The sequence below is a fragment of the Aulostomus chinensis genome, chromosome 20 (genome assembly GCF_037954235.1).
Source record: "Aulostomus chinensis isolate RoL2024-O1b breed Wild chromosome 20, RoL_Achi_v1.0, whole genome shotgun sequence".
NCBI classification, from domain to species: Eukaryota; Metazoa; Chordata; class Actinopteri; order Syngnathiformes; family Aulostomidae; genus Aulostomus; species Aulostomus chinensis.
Genome location: NC_141339.1, coordinates 22,958,561 through 22,982,037, shown reverse-complemented (window position 1 = coordinate 22,982,037; position 23,477 = coordinate 22,958,561). Strand labels below are relative to the sequence as shown.

Below are 23,477 nucleotides of genomic sequence, written 5' to 3'. Positions count from 1 at the left end.
CGGAACCTTCTTGCTGTGAGGCCACAGTGCTGACCACTGCACCACCGTGCAGCCTAAAAACATAACATATTTTTCCCAAATTTTCTGTTTGCTGTTAATTTCCCTGGATTTTTTTTTGATTTTTTACCAGATTTCATTCTAATTCATTTACCAGGTTTTATTTTTGTCTCCCCCCAGAAAATACAGGAAACAATGTGAACAACAGGACTGAAGCGACAGGACTGAAGCGACAGTACTGAAGGGACAGGACTGAAGTGACAGGACTGAAGCGACAGGACTGAAGCGACAGTGCTGAAGTGACAGTACTGAAGTGACAGGACTGAAGCGACAGTACTGAAGGGACAGGACTGAAGCGACAGTACTGAAAGTGACAGTACTGAAGTGACAGGACTGAAGTGACAGGACTGAAGTGATAGTGCTGAAGTGACAGTACTGAAGTGACAGTACTGAAGTGACAGGACTGAAGCGACAGGACTGAAGTGACAGTGCTGAAGTGACAGTACTGAAGTGACAGTACTGAAGTGACAGGACTGAAGCGACAGTACTGAAGGGACAGGACTGAAGCGACAGGACTGAAGTGACAGTGCTGAAGTGACAGTACTGAAGTGACAGTACTGAAGTGACAGGACTGAAGCGACAGTACTGAAGTGACAGGACTGAAGCGACAGTACTGAAGCGACAGTACTGAAGTGACAGTACTGAAGTGACAGGACTGAAGCGACAGTACTGAAGCGACAGTACTGAAGTGACAGGACTGAAGCGACAGTACTGAAAGTGACAGTACTGAAGTGACAGGACTCAAGTGACAGGACTGAAGCGACAGTACTGAAGTGACAGGACTGAAGCGACAGTACTGAAGTGACAGGACTGAAGCGACAGTACTGAAGTGACAGGACTGAAGCGACAGTACTGAAAGTGACAGTACTGAAAGTGACAGGACTCAAGTGACAGGACTGAAGCGACAGTACTTAAGTGACAGGACTGAAGCGACAGTACTGAAAGTGACACGACTGAAGTGACAGTACTGAAGTGAAAGCACTGAAGCGACAGGACTGAAGCGACAGGACTGAAGCGACAGGACTGAAGCGACAGGACTGAGGCGACAGGACTGAAGTGACAGTCCTGAAGCGACAGGACTGAAGTGACAGTACTGAAGCGACAGTCCTGAAGCGACAGGACTGAAGTGACAGTACTGAAGCGACAGGACTGAAGTGACAGTACTGAAGCGACAGTCCTGAAGTGACAGTACTGAAGCGACAGTCCTGAAGCGACAGGACTGAAGTGACAGTATTCTCTTTGAATGCTCCTGGAAGACGTCACCAAACATCTCCAGCGATCCAAGCAGAGCAACATCACTTCAAACGGGGGTGCGGGGCTGGACTCAGCTTGGGGGTTCGGGGAGCGTGCTGGGTTCTTGGTGCCAGTAACGGGAGCCACTGAAAGTGCTTCAATCTTACAAACTGAGGATTGAATGAATGCTGAATTCGCTCTGGCGCTCGTTTCCTGCGCCTAGAATGCAAAGATGGCAACCGCCCCTGAGCCTCTGGTTGGTTACACAGTGCGTGGATCTGCACACACACACACAAACGTGTGCAGATACACACACGCAGCGTCTTAGCTGAGCACAAAGTGGTTCTCACGTCATACAACATTGGAGGAGCTGGTAGGTGGAATGTCGACCTTGCATACTATCCCTCTAGATTTGGGTCAGGTTGCATATGGTGAGTATCAACAGTACACAGGAGAGCCCTATTCCACGCCGTTAGCATCCGACGGACCGCTGAAATCAGGTGAGTCGTGACTTCCGGAGCTGTAAAACTCCTAGTATTATTATCGTTACGATGAGTGTGACTTCTCCTAGCGTCTAATCGTGAGATGGGCGCTGTAGGTCAAACCCCCGCCACAGATTCCACAACTGTCTCCAAGTTTTCACGACAGGAGGAAAATGAAAAAGAGAAACTCACAGGATCACTTCCATCAGGAAACATTGTGCTGGAGTAGAGACGTGGCAGACTGAACTGGAGGAACATCGCTGAGGACCTCGGTGGTAGAAGAACAAACCAAACAACAACAACAAAACAGATCACTGGATGTTCCCTGATAAAAATAGTCCTGTGTGAGAGATAGAAAACATCTCAGCTCTAGAATTTCATCTCAAATGCGTCCGTTAAAAAGACAATAATTTAGTCAAGACAAATTGTTGAAAATGCAGGCAACATCTTGGGAGAGGTTTTCCCTTTTTCTCTGCTCCTGGTAAAGATTGTACCGTGAGTAGCACAACTTTACTGTGCGTGAAAAGTTCGGGTTTTGTTTTGTCGACTGAGGTCTGGCATCGCTGAGAGAGACAGTGTCTGACTGAGCAACAGTAGTAAACAGAAGCGCGTGTGTAGCCAGCAGAGTGAAGATGGAGGGGGAGGAGGGCTGAATCGCAAAAATGATCCTCCAGCTGATACCGACGGGTTTGACGGAGGCGAGGAGCAGGAGGCATCAGCAGGTAACCGCCATGCTTTTAAGCTATTGGTCTGATGGCTCAGGGGATCTATCAGCCCGGGAGTCGTCGTCTTCGCTCTTTGATGAGGAAACACTACAATAATTGATTCACGGGCTTGATACGCTTTCAAATTCTCCAACGTTTCGTTTCTTTTTTCAATACAAACGAAAAGTGAACATCAGAAAAGTGGACGTGGACGTCGGTGCATCGGCCGAACCGGGAGCGGAACCGCCGGAGGATCCCCGTTCGCTGCATCCCTCATGTTTTGCGACTCAACCCAGCCTGCGTTGCTTTCATGACAGCTTTAAATGAACGATCCATCACAACTTTGTTAGGAACTTCTATCACTACTCAAATTTCATAATATGGGAACAATTTCCATCCGTCTGCTGTGACTGCGGCTCGGGCGCCGTTAGCTTCACCGGAGACTAGCGCGGCTGCAGCAGAGCGGAGGCTGTACGGTATCACCATGGCGTTTTATACAATGGTTACAAACACTGTCTGAAATGTTTCCTTGAAAGTATTGTACATACATAAGAATAAAAAACAGGAGAAAGCAAAAAAAAAAAAAAAATAAACAAACATAATAGGGCCTGAGCCTGAAGTACCTTCAGGCTCAGGCCCTAATAAAAATAACAAAGATGGCTAACTAGTTCCCTGGTTACCACAAGAGAAAGCAAAGCAATCAAACCCATATCTTTTTTTTTTTTTTAGCACTGAACGGGAAGCTGAAAGGGTAAAAATCCATTTCTTTTCACATTTTAGAGATGGAACAACTTCCTCCTCCACAGCAACATTTAGCGGTATTACAATATCATGATGCCCCCCCCCCAAAAAACCCTCAAAAAACCATCAAAATTCTTTTTCTAAAGAGGGAAACAAATAGAAACCTGGATCGAATCACATTATACATAGTTTTGCTGTTCTGAGTCATGAATTAATTACACTTTTTCTTTAAAAAAGGAAAGCGGTTACAAGAGAAGAGTGAGCTCGTCCCCAAGTCTTTGTCCTTCTGTACTGTACAATACTACCCGCCTGCATGGTGCACATGGCAAACAACACTGATAGGCAGAGAGAGAGAGAGAGAGAGAGAGAGAGAGAGAACGAGAGAGAGAGAGAACCCGACAGGTTCTCGTATTCACAGCTGCTGAGGTGAGGGGTAAATGTGACAGACAGACAGTTAAATAATCATAACAGTCTTTTTCTTATACTTTGAAAAAATAAAATAAAACCTCCTCCCAAGTGTGTGTGTGTGTGTGTGTGTGTGTGTGTGTGTGTGTGGGTGGGGGGGAAAGACACATGAGTTCCAAAACTGAGCAGCATCCTGTCTGTCTCCCATCCATCAATCCATTCATCCATCCATCAATCCATTCATCCATGCATCAATCCATTCATCCATCCATCCATCCATGCATCCATCCTTCCGTTCTGGCTGTTGTCAAAACTTGTTCTGATGATGAAGATGATGATGATGATGATGAGAGCAGAAGAATAAAAAAAAAACAAAAAACAAAAAACAAAGAAAATTAAAAACAATTGAAAAAATAATAATAATAAAATAGAAGACATAATAGAATAGTATGTGGAAGAAGAAGCAGAGCTTGGGAAAAAACTCAAACTTCCACCAGGCACTGTAGCTGATAGAGAGGGACAGTCACAGAACCAGCTGATACTGAGCTTCTATCCCACAATGCCACAGAGGTCTGCAACCTTAACATTCCCACATCGCTGAGAGATAGGTAGAGGAAAACAAAAACAAAACACAAACTTTAAAAAGCCAGAGGTGCTGCTGTGTGAGGTACTCCCCCTACACACACAAAAATATAACACTGAGCTCAGCTGGTAGCTGCAACTCATGCTCCCAAGATGCGCTGCTGCTGCTGCTGCTGCTGCTGCTGCTGCTGCTGCTGCTGCTGCGACGATGACGGCCTGACATAAACCGTCCGATCAGAAAAGAACACGAAGGAGGCCGGCCCTGATTTGACAGTGACAACAACTTGGCAAATCTACAATGATGTGCAATGTTGTTTTCTTGGGTCAGGAAGCAGGAAGTAGGTCACCAAGGAATGAGCAGCAAGACAACACTGCCTTTAATAGGCTGAGGCAGACAGACAGGTTGTCAGACAGATTAGACAGGCAGGTTTAAATACACTGCTGCTCCTTCTGACTTCAGTCTTTACTTAAAAGTACTGGGCGGTTCAACCAACCACCCCCCGAATCCCTCCGCACAGAAGTGGTTAGGCTGTGTGACTCCACCGACAGCCAGACCTCTCTGAGCCTACTCTGTGGCCGTCCAAACATCCATCCTTCCATCCATCCATCCAAAGGGTGAGACAGAGACAGCAATGGGTCTGGTGCACCGACCTCCGAGGAGGAGGCGTAGAAGTGAAAAGAAGAGGGAGTAAGAGAGCTGACGTGGGTGGGGGTGTCACTCGGTGAGCAGCTGCTGGAGGAGGCTCTTCTGCTGGGCCTGGTTGTTCTGGGAGCCTTGCGGTACGGCGGCCTTCTGGGAGGCCCCGGCGGCGATGGCGCCCTGGTTCAGGTAGGAGTCACTGCCGACAAGGTTCACTGTGCACTGGACGTCCGCAAACACTTGAACCTGCTGCACCTGCAGAGACACGAGCAACGATGACACGGGGACTGTACGCCTACGTGTGGTAGTGCCGATTTCTACCACAAGAGGCATGTTGAGCTTCAAATTCAAACCCGATATTTAGAAACACGGCTGGGACAGAGAGAGCAGAAACAGGCTTTGAAACTAGCACAGACGTTACCGTGGTGACCGACTAAACAAACTAAGAAAGCAGGACAAATAAGATAAGAAGCTCAGAGGTGAACGTTCAGACAGAAAACACATGACCAGAAAGCCCGGGTCGAAGTCACTGACCTGCTGATCGCTACACACCGAACCCACGTTGCTGAGGTTACTGTTGCTCATGCCAACGGGCTGCCCCATGGGAGGTAATGAGCTGACGCCACCCGAGCCTCCGGCCATGGACACGGTGATGCTCATGTTGTTGTAAACCCCCTGCTGGCCAAAGGCCTGTCCTGCACTCTGTCCTGACTGTGTGAACAGGCTGCAGCACAAAAACAACCAGAGAAGATGACAAGTTGCATTGAGGGTGCAGGACAAGTTCTCATGTATGGACACAAATGTAATGGAACCTAAAACCTGGGAAATAAGTTAGCCCTGTTAGCAGCGTAGCTAAAGTTAGCACTGTAGGGGCTACTGTGACTTTAAGGAAGATTAAAAACCTCATTTCTCTCCTCATATCTGTAAACTAACCTGTTGCTGCTGATGCCTGTCTGTTGCCAGCTCTTCATGTCTGGTGACTGGTAGCCAGGAGGTGGGGCTTGCTGAAGCAGAGGACTCTGGGAGGTGGAGTTTTGAGGTGACAACAATGGACTGGTGGGGCTCATTTCAGGAGGGAAGGCTGGATCTGGCTGGACCATAGCTGCGACACCAGAGGTTTGTTTTGTTACAGCAAATCATGAACTGAGGTTCAAACAATGTCACATTTTGATTCTGTAATGAAAGAAGTTTTTACTGATTTTGCCACACAGCTGTTCTGTTCTGCATCAGCTGCTTTCAGCGTAGTTAAAGCTATAAAGTTCATGATTAGCCTTGGCATAAAATCTTAGTGCTGTGGCTAAGAATCTGGAGCTTTCAGCCACATCTTGAGGCCTTAATCAGTGTTACCCAGATGTCTCATCAGAGCCTTCATATATCCTCCTCATCATCATCATCTAATCCCATCATCACACTACTGAACACATCTGCTAATGAGAGAAAAAAACCCACCAGATGTGGCCTCAAGTTTTTTGAAAGTAGCACTCACTGCTAATGCTAACTACATGGTTGACGTTGGGTTTACCAAACCACAAACAAACTTAAAAGATGAAAAGGAGAATTAGAGCCACCGGTAATGATCAAAAATAAATCCGTTAGGTGTTTCTACAGAGGACACAGTCATGATATGAAGTCGTTTATGTGATCCTGGACCCCGGAAGGGGTTTCCTTGAACTCACCGGACCCTCCAAACTGCTGGAACAGGCCCTGCTGTAATGAGGAGTTCACAGAGCTGCTGAACTGGCCCTGCACGCCACCCATCAACGTCTGGTTATTCAGGGGGAGCCTGGCGGGCACTTTGCTGTCTAGAGCACCCCCGGACATGGGGCTGCTGAATTGACTTGGTGAGGTAGGAGGGTTTCCCGTCAGTGGGTTGTACCCTGCCGGGAAGTTGAACTGCTGCTGCTGCTGCTGAGGCGTGGTGGGGGCACCTTTCGGGACCCTGGCAGTTCCAATGGGTGCCACAGCTCCAGTCGGGGTTCCTGCCATGTTCTGTCTCATCAGCATGACCTTCTGCTGGAAAAGCTGGCGCTGGCGGTGCTGGATGCTGTAGAGTTCCCTCTGACGCTGCGCCAGCATCTGGGCGTTCAGAGGAGGCTGCTGGGACGAGACAGAACAATGTAACCGTACCGTAAACGTGTCCGACACCTTGTTGTTCCACGAACACTAGCTGAGTACAGAATGATTAATATCAATATGACAAATCTTTTAACAAATGATTTCACTACTTCTTAAGTGAGCTACTGTTAGCCTTCACCCAGCTGATAGAGAGGGGTGTACATTTGTTGCTGAATGCCGTCACACAATAACTTGACCTTGGCATCACCTGCAGCTGCTAACGCTGAAGCTGCTGCTGGGACTCACCTGAGAGGGAATTTGAGGTTGCTGAACCCCCTGACGGATCCCAATGTTCAACTGCTGGGCTCCTCCAGGGAACTGGCTGATACCAGCTAGTCTGTTCTGGAGCTGGGACCGAGGGAGGGTCAAACAGAAATGATGGACGTTAGCAGAAGTCAGAGGAAGTTGAAGTGAGAGAATAATGATGATGATGACGACGAAGATGATAAGATGGACAATAAGGTTTAAGAGAACATCTGTGGGCAGTATTGTGGAGTACATGCCAAAATTTTGAAGAAAAATAGGTGCTCAGCAATTAAAGAAGTATTTTGTTTAAAGTTCACAATGAAATTGTCTTGCAAAATAAATACAAACTTTCTTCTTTTCCAATCAGAACCATTTCCTAAAAAAAGAACAAAACAAGGACCCTCGAGGCCTCACCTGCTGTGGACCCTGAAGTCTCTGCTGCAGCTGCAGGCGCAGCTGGTTGGGTGGCAGTCTGAGTTGGGTGGCCACACCCTGTGGTCTGGTCATACCTGGCCTCAGGCCTACACCTGCTGTCCCACCAGGGTAAGCCCCTCTGGGGGGTCCAAACCCAAGACCCTGTGGCCCAACCGTGGGTAGCTCTGAAGGAAAAGGAGCTTGTGGAGCTGGCGTAAATTGGGAAGGATAGGACAGTTTAGGGTCCATGGGAACTGGGGTGGCAGTGGGTTGCTGAGTTGGGAAGCTTTGGGGCAACGGATCAAAACAGCCACCCTGGAGGAGAAGAACGGACGTGTCAAAAAACAAGAAACCGATTCATTTTCCTACAAATAAAAACACAACCTGACTCCCTCCCTCCTGACCATCACTGGCCTCCAGTTTTAGTAGATCATCACATGCTTACCTGTACCAGTTTGTCAATACCCAGCGCCTTGTCCAGCTCAGCCAGTTCGCTCTCATCAGTCCCACTGAGGAAGGAGACCAGCTGCTCTAACAGAGCCTTCTCGTCATTTTTGCCCTCAGGTGTGGTCGGTGGGCCCAGTACTTCATCCAGCGTGCACGGCACACACTGCCTGCTCCAACACAACACAGCGTGTCATCGTACAGTGCAGGACAGTCAAATGAGTCTCACTGTTTCATTGCAAATTGTTCCCAAACTCCCCAATACAAAAGTTAAAAAAAAAACACAACCTGAGACCGGACACTCTGAGGTGACACTTACTCTTGTGGTGATGCCAAGGGAGCTTGTAAAGGGGTTCCAAGACCATCAAAGGTCAATGTGTCAGACAGAGCAAGAGGCTGAAACTGGGAGTCTGCCAAATCCATCTTGGTAAGGCCTGAAACAGTTTACACACATTGGAAGAAAATAATTAAAACCCCTACAAGAATGAGAGAAAAAAAAGGAACAATCTTGACTCAAAAGGGTCAAATGAGGTAAATAAACTTGTGATACTCGTGGAACAATAAGAGGAGGACCAATTTGGGTTATTAAGAACTCAGCCGTATGAGGTGAGGTTCAGAAAGAATTCAGGTGGCTTATGTCTCCGTAATCCTCTGAAAAAAAGAATTTAATGTTTGTCCGAACAAAACCTGAGCAAATTACATTATTGCTGAGGCAGCACAAAGAAAAAATGATCCACGTGCCGACGAAAACACCGCTATGGTGTCACAGGACACGCTGACCACACCCAGTAGTGATTTCATGAAAGGTCAGGTGTGAGAGGATGTTGAAATCAACCTATAGAGGTCAGGTCAACCAAGCTTTCAGCAGGATGAGACTTGGTGTTGAATTACTCTTCAAAGCTCCACAGCCTTTTACAGCCTGGATCATTTTCTCTCATGGTTTTCCAACATGGCCTCAGTTTGGACCCAAACAGGCTCCCCCTGCTGTCAGGAGATCATTTCCAGCGGCAGGGTTGTGTTATATACCAGTGCTTGAACTGAATGGGTTGATGATTTCTGCCTCTGGGAAGGGACTGCTGTCTTTGGGGGTCTGGAAGGGGTCTCCCTGTCCCTGGACCTGTGTCTGGCTTGGAGTGGGGGGACTGCAGAAGTCATACGATGACTGACTCTGGAGACTGCAACCAGAGGGAGGACCGCCATCGCTGAGCCCTGTGAAACACAGAGTCGTGGTAAATGGTAGAATGGGCCTCATTTCACGAAGTCTTCAGGCTGACGGTGGAGGCTGCCATGCAAGCTGCCAACCAGCCCACAGAGGATTAAGAACATCTCCAATGAAGACACGTACAGGATAGGCAAGCTTTCTTTGTGCGCTGGTTTGATTGTGCTTGCTGATGCTGCAATACTCCCAAAAGCCACAAGGGGGCATGCAGGCTAATGGTGTGTGTATAAATACATTAATGAATAAACAGAACCTCAACAAGATGCTTCACTTACTACTTCTACTACTGTTACTTACTACTACTACTACAAATAACACTTTGAACAATAACACCAATACTACTATTGCAGCTATTATATATATATTGTACAACATTTTAAGGCCAAAACTAACAGTTTCACCATAATTTTGTTGCTACAACGATGAGGAGAAAGGTGCCTCTTTTACTCCTCTCGGAGCTCTGTACTGCTGTTCCTCAACTATGTAATTCGACCTGACGGGACATGGAACCTTTAGCCTCTAGTGCTGCATTCAGGTACAAGAGCTTACTTCGGCATTCTCAGCACATTTTTTGAGAAAAACTACATTTCATTTTTTGGCCATGACTACAGAAGTCTAACATGGGTATTAAAAAGGTGCACATTGTCAGTGCACATGAAACCTGAGAGTCAACATGCTGAAGACCACCGCCCTCTCCATGACTGCCCTCTCTGCTAAACTGTAACTGTACCTCTGTTAGGAGTGCCGGGAGGCTCTCTCTTCACATTTACATTGCGGGGAGTGCTGGCCTCACCGGGCTGGAGCTGGGTGGGTGACTGCAGTTTGAGCTGGGGGGAAGGGGAGTGGAGCTGGGGTGACGGGGATTGCAACTGGGGAAGGGACTGGGGCTGGGACAGGGGGGACTGAAGCTGAGGCACAGGAGACTGGAGCTGAGCTGGGGGCTGTGGGGCTGGAGAGTGGAGCAGGGGGCCTCCTCCAGGGGTTGCTGAATCCTCACTGCCCTGTTTGGCCCCACTTGGGCCTCTCGGGCCAGTCAACAGCTGGGTGAGAGGGTCCATGTCAACAGGGCCACCAGACATCTGAGGGTGGGATAGAGAGTAGAGCAGAAACAAATGAAAAGGGAGAGTGAGGAGGGAGAAAGACGACGGAAGAGTGAATAGTGTAATGGTGTGAAAAAGAAAGGAATTAAAGAATAATGGGTGAGAAAAAAGGGGGGCGGACGATCAGTGAAAGAGAGATGGGGAGAGACAAAAGGTCAAAGGCGAGCGAGCTTCAAAGGCTGCAGCTGGTAGCTGAGCCTACACTGGAGACAAAGTCCAAGAAAATAAACATTCAGCATGATTTACAATGGCTGTCAGGCAACTGCCAATGCAGAGGCAAAGCTCAACAGATGAAAATTCCAGTGCTTAACGGTGAACTAGTCTTCCTGACACTGTCCCTGTAAATCTGAGAGCAAAAGCAGCATGAACGCAGGACTGATAACATGTGCCTTCCTCGGGGGTGGGCGCACATTATGATTATCAGCTCATTACAACAGATCACCGTGACATTGCCAACAGCTGTACCGTGGAGTCTCGGCTGTCCCTGCGGCTGTCTCTGCGGCTCTCGCCGACAGGGCTGGACTTGGGGCTGATGCAAGCTGAGGTACTGGAAACTCCGCCAGGTTTGGATGAGCCTCCTGTTGCAGCAGCAGAAATTGTACACAGTGGACCATCCACGCTGGCTCTCTTCTCCACCTTCACCCGAACCGTCTGCAGGCTGAGGGCAGATGGAGGTGGCAAGTCGCCCAAGTCCTTCAAAAGCAAAATGACCTTTTAGTTAGAATATCTAAATAAAACGGCTCCGCCATCGCCAAAAAACCCTCACTACTCTCCGCTGACGTGTGCCTCGTTACATCTGCTTTTTTAAAAAGACAAAACAAAACTGAACACTGGTGAACACATTTCTAATGAAACAAAACAATAACTCTGAAATTGAGAGAAGGTATGCGTTAATGCCACTTCCAGAGGAACGGTCCCCCTCAGGTGCAGCATGGCCGCCTTTGCTGGGGGAAAATATTCAATGAAATAAAGCAACCTTCATCTGCTTCCAGGTGGAGTGAGCAGGATTTCCATGAAACTTCAGCAGATGCAGCATGTCACACCCTCACTGTTTTTGGGGTATTTTTGCACGGAGCTGGAAACTTTTCGTGGGAATTTATGTGAATGTATGGGAATCAACGTTATTATTGGATATGGGAATTACCACAAACAAAGTGGACATTTTGGCGTGACTCTAACTGTATTCAACTGAGCCCCGAGAATTCTTCAGTCACCTGCGTAGTTTATTAACAACTTTCATGCAACTGCACAGCTTCCGAGGCCACATTACTGTATTTGACTCCAAGGATGACTGGGTACCATGATGCAGTAGATTCTACATTACTTGTAAGAATGAAATCACAGCAAAGTTGCCTGTTTTAGAAGTCTGAAGCAGCAGTTATCCAGATGCAGTTCCTGGAGAGGCTGTGAAAGTCAGCAGGCCTGAGTGTGCTTCTTGATGACGTTATGAAGTACGACAGATCGCGTTCTGGGATTTCCACGTGTACAACAGCTGCAATATGGTTATTTTGGCTATTGTGGATGAAGAAAAGGTGGAGAGGAGACAGAGTATCTGCGAGGAGGTAAGCCCCCGCTGGAACTCTAGACTCTACCAGCACTTTCCTCAGGATCTCTGCGGACTTTCAATCACGCAAGTCTGGACAATTATTTTTTCTTTCCTATGTGACTGAGCAAAAATGTTAACAGTGATTTCCCGGCAGGGATCGATTACATTTTTTCTCTGATTCTGAATAAGTGCTGGCTAACCTGTCGCCCATAGAAACTGTCTGGAAAAAAACAGGCACTTCCTGTGAGAGCACATGTTTACACTATAGCAGCCAGAAAAAGGTCTTGTGAGGACCGCTACCACCTTAATCCCATGAGAGAATTCAGACACGTGTGTTGATAGTCACCTTCTCATCCGTATCAAGCAGGAAACGGAGTAACTGGTGGTCCTGTGGCTCTCTGGAGTTGGACTTGTGAGGTGCTGTGGTCAATGCTGGACTGGCAGGCGGTTCCTTCTTGATCTCAACTTCGTTTTTGTTAGTTACATCCTCAGTGGTGGTGGAGGCATCCTTGGGGCTGCTGTCCTGGAGCAGCCTGTGCAGGATCTTATGTCGTTCTGTTAGTGTACTGTGGGAGGCAGGGCACTGAGGGGCGGGAGAGGGGTTGGGATGAGGTGATGAGGTGCAATGGATACTGCTGTTGTTAGATTCAGCTCCTGTCCCACTGCTATCCAGGAGCTGACTGAGTCTGGGGTTACCCAGCTGGGAGGCAGAAGGAAGGGGGGCTTTAACAGAGTCCTCTGCCCCTCCTTCTCCGTCTGGAGGTTTTACCGATGAGGGCCGAGTAGAGGAGCCGGTGGGTGTACTGGTTTGTCTCTGGGGGGCAGGAGAGGACAGGGAGAAAGACCCTGCTGACCCACTGCTTGCGGCACTACCATCACCACCAGACTGCTGCCTATTTAGGCTGCCTCCACTGCTAAGTGCACCGGCTGGAGAAGGGAGGCCTGGGGTGGAGGGAGAGAATGGCTTCCCTGGTACCCGAGGGCTTCCTCCTAACCCAGGACTCGCCCGTGGCATCCTGGGTGACACAAAAGAGGTAGGGGTGGCTGTGAGTGGGCTGCTTAAAGGAGAGGGACTGTTGACCTGCTGGGAACATGTCCTATTGGGCGTCAGGTAGCCTGTGGGTGTGGCAGGGTTATGTCCAAGGGGGGAGACATTGCTGTTGTTAGGGTGAAGGCCCGAGGTGGCGAGGCCTGAGCCTTGAGTTGAGTTGCTGCCTGGAGCGAAGGCTGGGGAGCGGGATGGAGTCTGGGCAAGGCTGCCTAGGGTTGGTGGAAGGCTGGGGTTAGTGTTTTCCTGAGAGCTAGCAGTGTTGTGTTCCCTGGAGGGAGGAAAACAAGAGGAGCCTTAACCTGTGAAGACACACTGACAAACTCTCAAGGTGCAAATTGAAAAATTTAATGTTCAGAAATTCGTAACTATATTAAAACTCAAACTATATAAATATGTATGCCACATGTGGGTAAAAGCTACACTTCACCCAAAAGGCACTGTTCACCTTTCAAGTAATCTGAGGGAAGCTTGCTAAGATGTTTTTTCCCCTCCTGCATTGACGTGGTACGTGACTCCAGAATGCCGACAGGGCCAGCCACGTACGTTTAGCCTGAAGCTAATGGAGGCTGACAGTTCAAAACAGCTGCAACAAAAAAACAACAGCGACTGGATTGAGAAGGTGCTTGACAGTCCGTGAATAGAGATGTTTTTCTTTGTGTGCAGTTTTACTGCTGTTAGCTGTCAATCATCATTAGCTTCAAGCTAAATACACATCGCAGGAGGGAAACAAACATCTTCCTGAGCTCAGTACACCCATTTGTGCGTACCTGAAATGCAAAAAACACTTTTTGGGTCACTTTAAGGTTGATACTTTACTTCATGCGACACTGATTTAACACATATAAATGCTATTTTGAACTGGAATCTTTGGACTTACAAACATCACATTATGCATTTAAAGTACTTTGATGTAAACCATGCATGTCCTTCCACTGAGTAGGTTTTCATAATTTTTCAATAATTATATAAGACATTCACTCTTGACAAATCACAGCATCCAAGAAAAGCCCACAGATACAGTAAATCTGCAACAGAGTCATTCTTCAATATTGGTTGCAGAGAACAGCCAGTCTATCACAGTACCTGTCAATAGTGTGAATGCCCATAATGAAGGGCTGAACGTCAGGGTTAGGGGGGCAGCAGAACTTGCAGCGGGTCTGCGCGCTGAGCGGGGTGCCATCACTTAACGTGAAATGGTACAGCGGACTGATAGCTGTGCCATGGGTCATCACTGTTGAGAATAACAATGCACAGACACAGACAGAATCAAACAGGGCTCAAAGTTTGATCCGATTTCCTTTTTATACCCCCCCCCCCGCAAACCCCCCTTGCCCGCGCAAAGGTCTGCCTCCTCCTCCTCTGGTCTCATGCTATGGATTCACTGTGTTGCAGTTGCAACAACACAGGTGACAAATGTCTCTTTTGCTCATAAAATCCATTCATGGCTGAAGTTATGACGTTGACGTTCCCTCATATTCACTTTGAGATACAAAGAAAAAAGCATTTGCACAGGAAACATGTTTCCTAGATGAAGAAGATCTCATTTGCCAAACAATCCTGAGAGGGAGAGGATGTGTGCTCCACCTGGGCTCTATTCCACTTCTTGAATTTAGTTTGGAATTTACTGGCGCCATCTGTTGCAAGATGTCAACATGTATCAAATTTGAGTTTTTTTGTTTTCATTTCTTACCACTTTTGACTTGTGTGGTTCAGTTGCATCTTTGCAACAGAGGATTTTGGAACAGTTTCTATTTCATCTGCTGGCTTTGAAACTTTTGGGTAAACCAAGGCGCATTTCAAGATGTGGTGGAAAGTGTGATGGTGATTGTCCTGGTTTTAGCAGCTGGAATACGTCTGTGTTAGTTCATTGTTAGAAAGCTAACCTGGCGGAGAGCTGCAAGAAGTAATTTGTGAAACATCTGAAAGTTCCAGCTCCTAAAATATACACATTTTCTTGCAAATCTGTATCTATTATTTTAACAAAAGAAACACCGTGAGCCCAAGAAATCTTTGATGGGCACTCTTTTCAGAAATTGGGTGAATAATTGACATAATCCTTGTCAGACTAATTGAGGATTTAAATATATATAAAGATCCCTATTTGCAGGCTGAAGATCTATTTCATCTACAGATGGGATTTGATCCAGTTTTATCGATGCCATTATCAGCTCTGCTTATTGTTGCTGTTCTTTGTCATTTCCCTTGACAAACTCTGATTAATCTTCTCTGTGGAAAAAGGGCGGGCCTACACACGTTTAATCATCCCTGAACACTGTGTGGAAAAGCTGTTGCTCGAAGGTATGCCTGACTGCCTGGACTACACTGCTCTTCTTTTCCATGTTGCTGATGTATGTCATTATTAGTTTTCAGTGAGAAACTGTTGGAAAAAAACAAAACAAAACAAACCAAAAAAAACATTCCAGCATTAATAAAAGGTGCTGATGAGCTCGGATGCTTAAATCGATTAGACTGCCTGAATCCCGGCACAGGTTCCAGCTCCTGATTGCTACCCCTAATCTTATCACTATTCTTCTACTTCCAGCAATATACAACATTATAAACAGAGCATCAACTCTGACAGTGACCCAGAATATAAACTAAGCTTGTGCAACGCATCTGATATGTGAGTGCTTTGACAAAATTCAGTTCCGTCCATCACAATAGTTTTGAGGAGGTGCTGAAAATTTGGTAACCATGGCAAAGCAGGCAGAGAGCATGTCAATGACTTTTGGGAGTGAAATGGAAGAATTAGCTTGGTCTACTCACCCTCATGCAGCAGCTTCTTGGCGTGGGAGGGCTCTTTGCCCTGCGTTTGAAAGAAAGCATAGATGCACTTCCGGACCAGGTCTTCCCAGCCAGGCCGGCCTGTCGCCCGCAAAGCACTAGTTTCTATGGAGATGATCTTCCCTGAAGAGGGGCACCACACAAACACGCCACGGATCAGTTTAAGCACATTTCCACATCTGCAGGTAGCCTCCAGATATTCAGGGCTCATACTGTGACTCAGTCTTTATCAATTTGGACTGTCCGGCCATGAAAATACATAGGATTCCAGCAACTTCGAATGTAAGTGAGGTGTGATACCTGTGGGGTCCTGCTTGGTGATGAAGGACTCAGTGCTGACCGGCTGGGTGCGAGGCATCCGACAGGCAATACAGATCAGGCAGCTCTGGAGGTCTGAAGACAGACAGATCGCGAGCGGTTAAGAGTGGTGTGCTGATTGTGTGTTGCAGCAGAGATTTGGATTTTTCTGTTGCTTGGAAACTAAAAAACATGGCAATTGTTTCCTCTGTATAAATAACAAGTTTACAATGCAGTAAAACATTGCTAAAGAAAGGTGCTAAAATGCACAAGGCCAACTGTTATCAAAATGACAAGAAGCTGGCAGAGCTCAATAACACTGTAAAAAATGGGAAGCACATAAATGGCTTTTATCAAGGCCACTGCACCAATGAACGTCCTGCAGGAATCTGGTCACTGTCCAGCTGGAGTGGACATGGCCATAGAAAAGCATTGACATCTTGTTTTAATATCTACAATTTTCGCTCTTGAGGAAAACAAAAGAGTTGAATGTGTCAATAATCCTGTCAATCGTGAAAGGTTTCTCCAGAAATAAAGCTATCATTTTCTTGGAGGGAAACGGCCAATTTTCAACCAGCTGTGTCTTATTAAAATGTGGGTGGGATCAACACAAGGACATGTATCTCCATGTGGCCTGAATCCACAGCTCCCCCATCATTTTTTAGGCAAACAAATCCGCGCGGGGTGGCGCCCAACGGGCTGCCATCGTTGAGTGACACGTTCCACTTCCGCATTTTCAGTACGGCTGACACAACTGACTGTTTGAGGGGTTCAAAAAGGTTCAAACTGAACTCCATACTCAACACCCGAGACTCGCCCGTTGATAAATGTTGGCCTTTTTCACTGATAATTTTTTATACAAATAATAGCAAAATGGATAAAAAATTAGAAAATTAAATAGCCGCGTTTCTCCCAACTCACTGCTTTCAGTAAACCCGTTTCTACTGAGACGTACGAGAACTCAAGAGAACAGAATGAGGACTGTGTTCAGCGTTGTACAAGCGGGATCACATGCTGCTCCGTCTTTGGTGACACGCTCTGATCTTGAAAATCAACATTGGCCACATCAGTTAGGATGATATCAGACCCAGAACAATCGAAGACACTGAATGTTTTTATTTTATTTATTAACACAGTGTGTGTTGGTGCACGTACCGTCTCCCTCCTCCTGCAGGGCCCGTGGCTGTGACACGGTGAAACACTGCATGATCTCATACTGTTGCCGAGCCTCCAGATTTTCTGAATCCGCCTCATCTGGTGGCCTCTTCAGCATGCGACAGTTAAAGGTATGGCTGTTCCTTCGTCCAGGTTCCTGTGGCCATGGCACGCCATTTACTGGACAAACAGGAGTGTAAACACAAACGTCATGAAGATTTGGAGTGAAAAAACTGACGTGATCGCAGGGTCAGAATTTAACAGCTTAACTCAAATCTAATTTACATGCCTTCTCTATCAAGATATCCCAGTCAGACGCGGGGGGAATGCTGCTTTAAGAGCGATCTGTGGCAATTGTGACGTCAAAAACATACATTTGCTTTAGTTTCTCCATATAAGTAGAGACAGCTGTTTTGAAGGAGGAAGGAGAGCTTTAGTCGCTGGTGCAGAATTAAAAAGGATTACGAGATCAACAGAAAATACAACCGTTCAACCTTGTCACCCAATTCACTCTTATCTCCTGTCCTTACACGACCCCCCTCAGGCCTCCTCCATTTTTATTAGAATCTCTTCTTCAAGGTTGCAGATCAAACTGAAATAACATTACACCAGTGAAGAAAAGCATAGTTTCATCCCTCACCCACACACATACCCTCTCCTTACTGCTACTGAGCTACTCTCCAGAAAAGTATCACATTCCCAATGTTCTCCCACCTTTCTTTCTCCATAGCTCCTCAAATTTGCTTCAGCCATGGCATTTTGCGTCAATAAATTATGTTAATTATCTGTATTAAAGACTGGACATTCATTTTGCTGCCAAAATCCATCTCTTGAATTGCCTCCGCAATGCATTTCTTTGTCATGGAAACTGTCAAAATCTAAGGTACTGAAAATGTAATTAGCAAATATCTCTATCAAAAATAATAGCTATTGGCATCTTAAATCTGAAATATGAAGTAGAGACAGCTTTGGCATGTACACTCAGTCTTCTCAGTCCAGCTCACTCACCCAGGCTTTTGGGCAGCAGATTGCGTACAAATTCATTGTGGTCTCCCACATGAAGGATGCTGTACACACTTGAGGTCATCAGTTCCTCCTGGGCGTATCCAAGGTAACTTGTCACGTTCTCAGAAACAAAGACTATGCGTCCCTCCCGGTTGACAACAAAGAAAAACCCATCGAGGGCCTGCATGAGCAGGAGAGGGAGCAGGAGAACAGATGAAGGAGGAGTAACAGAACATTATTTCAAGAGTGTGATCTTTCAAATTGATGCTGGGAGGGAGGAGTCGGTGTGGGTGTGATTACTCACTTCTAGCAGCATGGGCCCCAGCGCCTCTTTCTCCACCAGCCCCTGGCTACTGGAGGAGATGTCGCTCTTCTGCACCTCATCATCTGGAGACAGAAGAGCTGCTTTCTCTGTCGGGAAGAAACTAACGGTCATACATCTGGAAAACTCCAAGATGAAGTAAATTACAAAAAAAACAAACAAAAAAAACCCCTGCCATTTACAAATTACAGATGTGTAATCGTGCCACACGATGAAGTGAATCGCTGTGTCAACCTGCACGATTCAATAACCCTCACACAAACATGTTATTTCAGGATTGTGTACAATACTGCACACAAGTGTAGCAGAACCTGAACGTGTGTTGTTACTGCCATTTATTTAGTTTAGTGAAACACTTTTAAAAATAGTCCCGCACAAATGTTTGTTATTTATTTCATTCAGCTAATTTAATTGGCACGGCTGAGTTGATATGGACTCCAAAGGTTCAATGAGTGACACTAATATTGTACACAACGTCCAGTGTTTCATAATTTTACCTGGGTCCGGTATCTGCTTCTGATCAAATGTTATTTTTGGTTGAACTGGAAGTCCCTCAGTTCACACAAAAATGTTTTATGTAAATATTTGTGTGTATTTGTGTGTGTGTGTGTGAGCGCGCGCACATGTTCCCTCACCCTGCTCACGCCGTTTGATCTGCTGGATTTTATCCACCATGCTCTTGAGGATATGGCACTTGTCAGGCTTGACACTGAGGATGGCGATGTCGCCCATGTTGGATGACAGCAGCTCCGCCAGCTCCTCGATGTAGCGGCACTCCAGCTCCCGTCTCCGCTTCTCAACACTGCAGGAAAGGACACACATGTAGCTTGGAACTCAGAGTGGCTCTCTGTAGGACAACAAGCTGAACAGGGGCAGCCAGTAACAATGGATTTTTCTGTCAATTAATCTGGTGCCCATAAAATCAAACAGAGCCCGAGCGCTTTTGTTGTTTAATCTGAACTCCACCAAAACTTCACATTTGGCAAGGACCAATGACGCACATTATAAATGAGAGTTTCAAGTCATTCTAACTTCCAAGTTAGAAATACAAAGGCATATACTTTGATATCTGTACGAGAACAAAAAGAACTATATTTTATGAGGGTTTCCAAAATGATTGTGAGGAAGAAGCAAAACACGGGAAGATGCATGAGAAAAACAAGAACGTGTCCTTTCTGAAGAAAATGCAGCGTGTTTGCCGGAAGCTTTTGCAGCTTGCGTTAAGCTGCTAATGCTGGCAGCTGAAGGCTCTTAGCAGAAAAAGGTTTAGCTAGTTGGGTGTTGAACCGCAGAGTCCCTATACATGGCAAGCTTGTAGTGGGCACACGAGCCCAACTGGAATCAGGTTACGCTACCATAACCTTTGTTTAGGTCTTTTTACTGACGTGTGATGGCACCAATGCACCAACAGAGGGCACTGAGGGCACAGTGTTGCTTGTAAACTCAAGAACTGATTTCTTTGCTGTACTGAGTTCTCAACATTTTGTCAAGCATGGACCTGCGAAATGAGAACGCGAGTATTTATCTTTCAGGAGAAGTATTAATTTCAACATCATATTATATCCTATTAACTAGGATGAACAGACAGAACATCTCTGCAGCGCCACAAAATTTAATTTACAACCCTGTTTTACGCACAATTACCCTTTAACAATTATTTCATCTCCCTGTGATTTGAAAACTGCAGTATACCATAACACAATTTCAATTAAATTTTGATTACCTCTGCAGCCCTACCATCAACTATGGTGTAACTCTTGCAAATTAAACTTCAATGTTGTTAGATGTTTACACCGTAAGACAGAGGAGGCTTGCGGCTACATTTTGATGCTGATTATGTGATTATGGAGATAAATCTGTGCAGCTGAGAAATTCTTTCTCTAAGAATCACTGCTCTACACTCTGGCTGGTCATGTGACACAAGCAGCAAAACCCTTTAGAGGCAAAATTTTCCTTAACATTTAATGTACAGAAAAAACACTGAATGATCTGAATCTTGTGATAAACTCTGAGTGGAACGTGTGGCTGCATGGATGAATTGAAAGCTCAGCAGGTTCAAAGAAAGTAGAGTCTTTGCTCTCACTCTAATAGAAAAATTAATATAAAATCAACCATGAACATATAATCAACAACAGTGCAAGCAGAAGCCAAAACACTCGATGTTATACCATGTTTCTATCTGCACGCATGCAGGACTAACAGCCTGTCGAAAACCGGACAGAGGAATGTATAATTATAAGGAGAAGAATAAAGCGTGAAGATGAAAGCAATCACACTAATAATTCACACTGTACAGGAAATCCCGCTGAGAGAACGAGTGGGGGCCAGGAGGGGAAATTACAGAGAGAAAATGGAGGGATACAGCAGCACTGCCTGTTAGGCTTGCAAGCAGTAGAACATATATTCAATTTTCTTCGTGGTCCCTCTGTTTGTACATTTAAAACACAATCTTTGACCGTGCCTTTAGGGTTGTCGAGGCTTTCGACAGCAAAGCGGAATCTCACAAAGATGTGATTCAGTCTACCGAGGCACTACAGTTGGAATCACTGAAGGGATGACTTCCTGAAAGTAAACACAATTGGTTTCTTTCTGAAACAACAGGTGGTTTGCAATTTCAGAGCTTGCAGAATAGTAAATGGAAAAAGTCAATGGGTGCACTTAGAGGCTCATAAAGAGTAATAACTGCTATTATTTTTATTTGGAAATATGTGAGGAATCAATTATGTAGTTGTCACCCGATAGCTGTAAAGCAACTCCTCAGACAGCCCCGTGCTCACCCTGATTCCCCAGCTCCAATAATGTGCTTTCAGAGTGACGAGTAACAGCAAGGTATGTGGTAAACATGAAAAAAGAAATGTGTGTGAGATGTATGTGTGTGAGACGACAACAGCAAAAGTAGGTCAGTGCATTGGCCAGCCAGAACACACAGGCGTGGTGACCGAGGAAGGGAGGGAGGGGTGAGGAGGAGGAGGAGGAGGAGGAGGAGGAGGAGGACGTTGTGTGAATGTGCAGGTCAGTGGCTGCTTATAGTTGCAGCAGAAAAACTATCTGGGATGTTACGTCAACTTACATCAGCTTATAGTTCCACACAGAGTACTTATGCCTAATGATTTCATGAAACAACATACGCCCTAAGCTACACCTTAAAGCTTCACCTAACCTTCCACCATACCTTCCACAGCAGAAGGCCTCCTGAGTGTCTGCTCCAGTGACTGATATGCCTCTGTGAGCCACATGTACATACCTACACATCTTCAGCGTTTGAGGCCAAGTGTGAGGAGCAACAGAGGCACGCAGAGCCGAAGGAGGCTAACGGGAGCTTGTTTAGATGCTCGCCATGACTGAGAGCGTTCGGCTGAATAGATCACAACTCACAATGAAACAGAAGCAACATGACTTCTGCGCTCCTGAAATAATCTGTCATTGTTACATGACTAGAGGAAACAATGAGATTGGGCTGCACAATTAACTGAAAGGCAATATGGCCTCCTGCAATTTTCAAATCACGGGAGAGCACAATTTATTAAAGGATAACTGTGTGTCAAAATTCCATTTCGAATTAAACATCATTAAAAAAAAACAGCCCAAATCACGCATTTATCTCAAAAGCACTCGGACGGACCCACGAGATAGAGAAGAACAGGCGGTGAGATTCAGAGAATCAGATGTAGAACTACATCACAATATTCCATCGGTGCTTTTTTCCCCCCCCTTTGCTGCAAGAACATAAATAGCGACGTGAAAATAGTAACAGAAAACATCATTTTTGGCCACAAGTTACATCAGCGTATAGTTAGTCAAGATTGACCCCCCCCAAAAAAACAACAAACAAAAAAACACACTTGTAGAGCGCATCCCACTGGCTCGGCTTAGCCAAACCTGATGTAAAAAAAAAAAGAAGAAGCAACTTTTTGTTATGTTAAACTGATCCGGGCTAAAGTGTTTGGGGGTGGGGGGTGGGGCATCTAGCGTGGCCCATGCTACACCCTTCCACCAAGTTTGGTGAAAATCTGCCTCATAGTTTTGGCCTGATCCTGCTGACGGAGAAACAACCAACGGCAGCGAACACATGACCTCCTCTGCACAGCTAATAGTCCATACAGAAACAATAGCCTCCCGTCAACCCACTCAGAGTTTAGTAGAGTAACGCAACAAAGCCAAGAGCGGTGCTGGGTCTTACCTTTGCCCCGATGTGTCGCATGGCGAGCCCTTCCTCTTGCGTGACTCTGGTGTGGCAGGGTCCAGGGGACTTTCCCCTACTGTACTCATTTTCAGCTTTAACTGACCTATGGAGAACACACAGCAGAGATTATAAGCAACAATATAACAACAATAATTAAATCCAGCATATCATTTTATGAGAATGTGTAATACAGCAGTTTTAAAACCTTGGAGTGGTTTTTTATACTGGGATAATTTCTGTTGTGTGTGTGCATGTGTGTGTGTGCGTACGCGCATGCAAGAATGAGAAATCGTCTGAAATTAAATTTGCAAAATTAAATAGACAATTAACACTAAGGCAGGGTTAAGTTTGCACACACAAACGTACAAACCATGACTGTGCTACTGGTTCATTCTCGTGTTTTTAAGATGACACAAAATAAGCACTTGACACGGAGGACGTCGCTCGGACTCATAGTTTGGTTTCAGTCTCATAACGTCAAGAGGAAAAAAAAAATAGAAGACAGCCCCAAAAAAAAAGAAAAAGAAAAAGAAAAAAGAAAAACAGAAGACAACCGAAGAATAATAAGAGAAAATAGAGAACATGAAAATGAAGCACACCGATTTTTGAATCTGTTTAAAAGATCAACATGACAAACTAAACATTATACCACACTTTAAGAAAAATGTATTTCAGGTTTTTCTTCCAACTTTGTGTGGGTTAAGTGCCAAAGTAGTAACATTAGACTTCTTTAAAATCAGGACAAGTCAGGA

The 23,477-nt window shown here is 45.8% G+C and overlaps 1 protein-coding gene across 4 annotated transcripts in view; it reads right to left on the bottom strand.

Annotated features, from left to right (window-relative positions):
- Positions 1 to 755: 755 nt before the first annotated feature.
- The window catches only part of ncoa1 (nuclear receptor coactivator 1), a 45,050-nt gene continuing 22,328 nt past the window's right edge, over positions 756 to 23,477 (bottom strand). For 3 of the 4 annotated variants that reach the window (XM_086188858.1, XM_086188857.1, XM_086188855.1), the window contains 20 exons: positions 22,723 to 22,828; positions 19,178 to 19,344; positions 18,525 to 18,631; positions 18,224 to 18,401; positions 17,216 to 17,395; positions 16,064 to 16,156; positions 15,746 to 15,886; positions 14,063 to 14,210; positions 12,275 to 13,247; positions 10,848 to 11,075; positions 10,013 to 10,361; positions 9,090 to 9,272; positions 8,383 to 8,497; positions 8,065 to 8,233; positions 7,620 to 7,934; positions 7,206 to 7,307; positions 6,521 to 6,941; positions 5,778 to 5,946; positions 5,379 to 5,568; positions 756 to 5,099 (listed from right to left, as the gene is read on the bottom strand). In XM_086188858.1, the coding sequence (XP_086044984.1) occupies positions 4,920 to 5,099; positions 5,379 to 5,568; positions 5,778 to 5,946; positions 6,521 to 6,941; positions 7,206 to 7,307; positions 7,620 to 7,934; positions 8,065 to 8,233; positions 8,383 to 8,497; positions 9,090 to 9,272; positions 10,013 to 10,361; positions 10,848 to 11,075; positions 12,275 to 13,247; positions 14,063 to 14,210; positions 15,746 to 15,886; positions 16,064 to 16,156; positions 17,216 to 17,395; positions 18,224 to 18,401; positions 18,525 to 18,631; positions 19,178 to 19,344; positions 22,723 to 22,811 (4,497 nt within the window). In that variant the 5' untranslated portion in view covers positions 22,812 to 22,828 and the 3' untranslated portion in view covers positions 756 to 4,919. The remainder of the gene's footprint in view (positions 5,100 to 5,378; positions 5,569 to 5,777; positions 5,947 to 6,520; positions 6,942 to 7,205; positions 7,308 to 7,619; positions 7,935 to 8,064; positions 8,234 to 8,382; positions 8,498 to 9,089; positions 9,273 to 10,012; positions 10,362 to 10,847; positions 11,076 to 12,274; positions 13,248 to 14,062; positions 14,211 to 15,745; positions 15,887 to 16,063; positions 16,157 to 17,215; positions 17,396 to 18,223; positions 18,402 to 18,524; positions 18,632 to 19,177; positions 19,345 to 22,722; positions 22,829 to 23,477) is intronic. The other variant, XM_086188856.1, reaches the window with a different exon arrangement.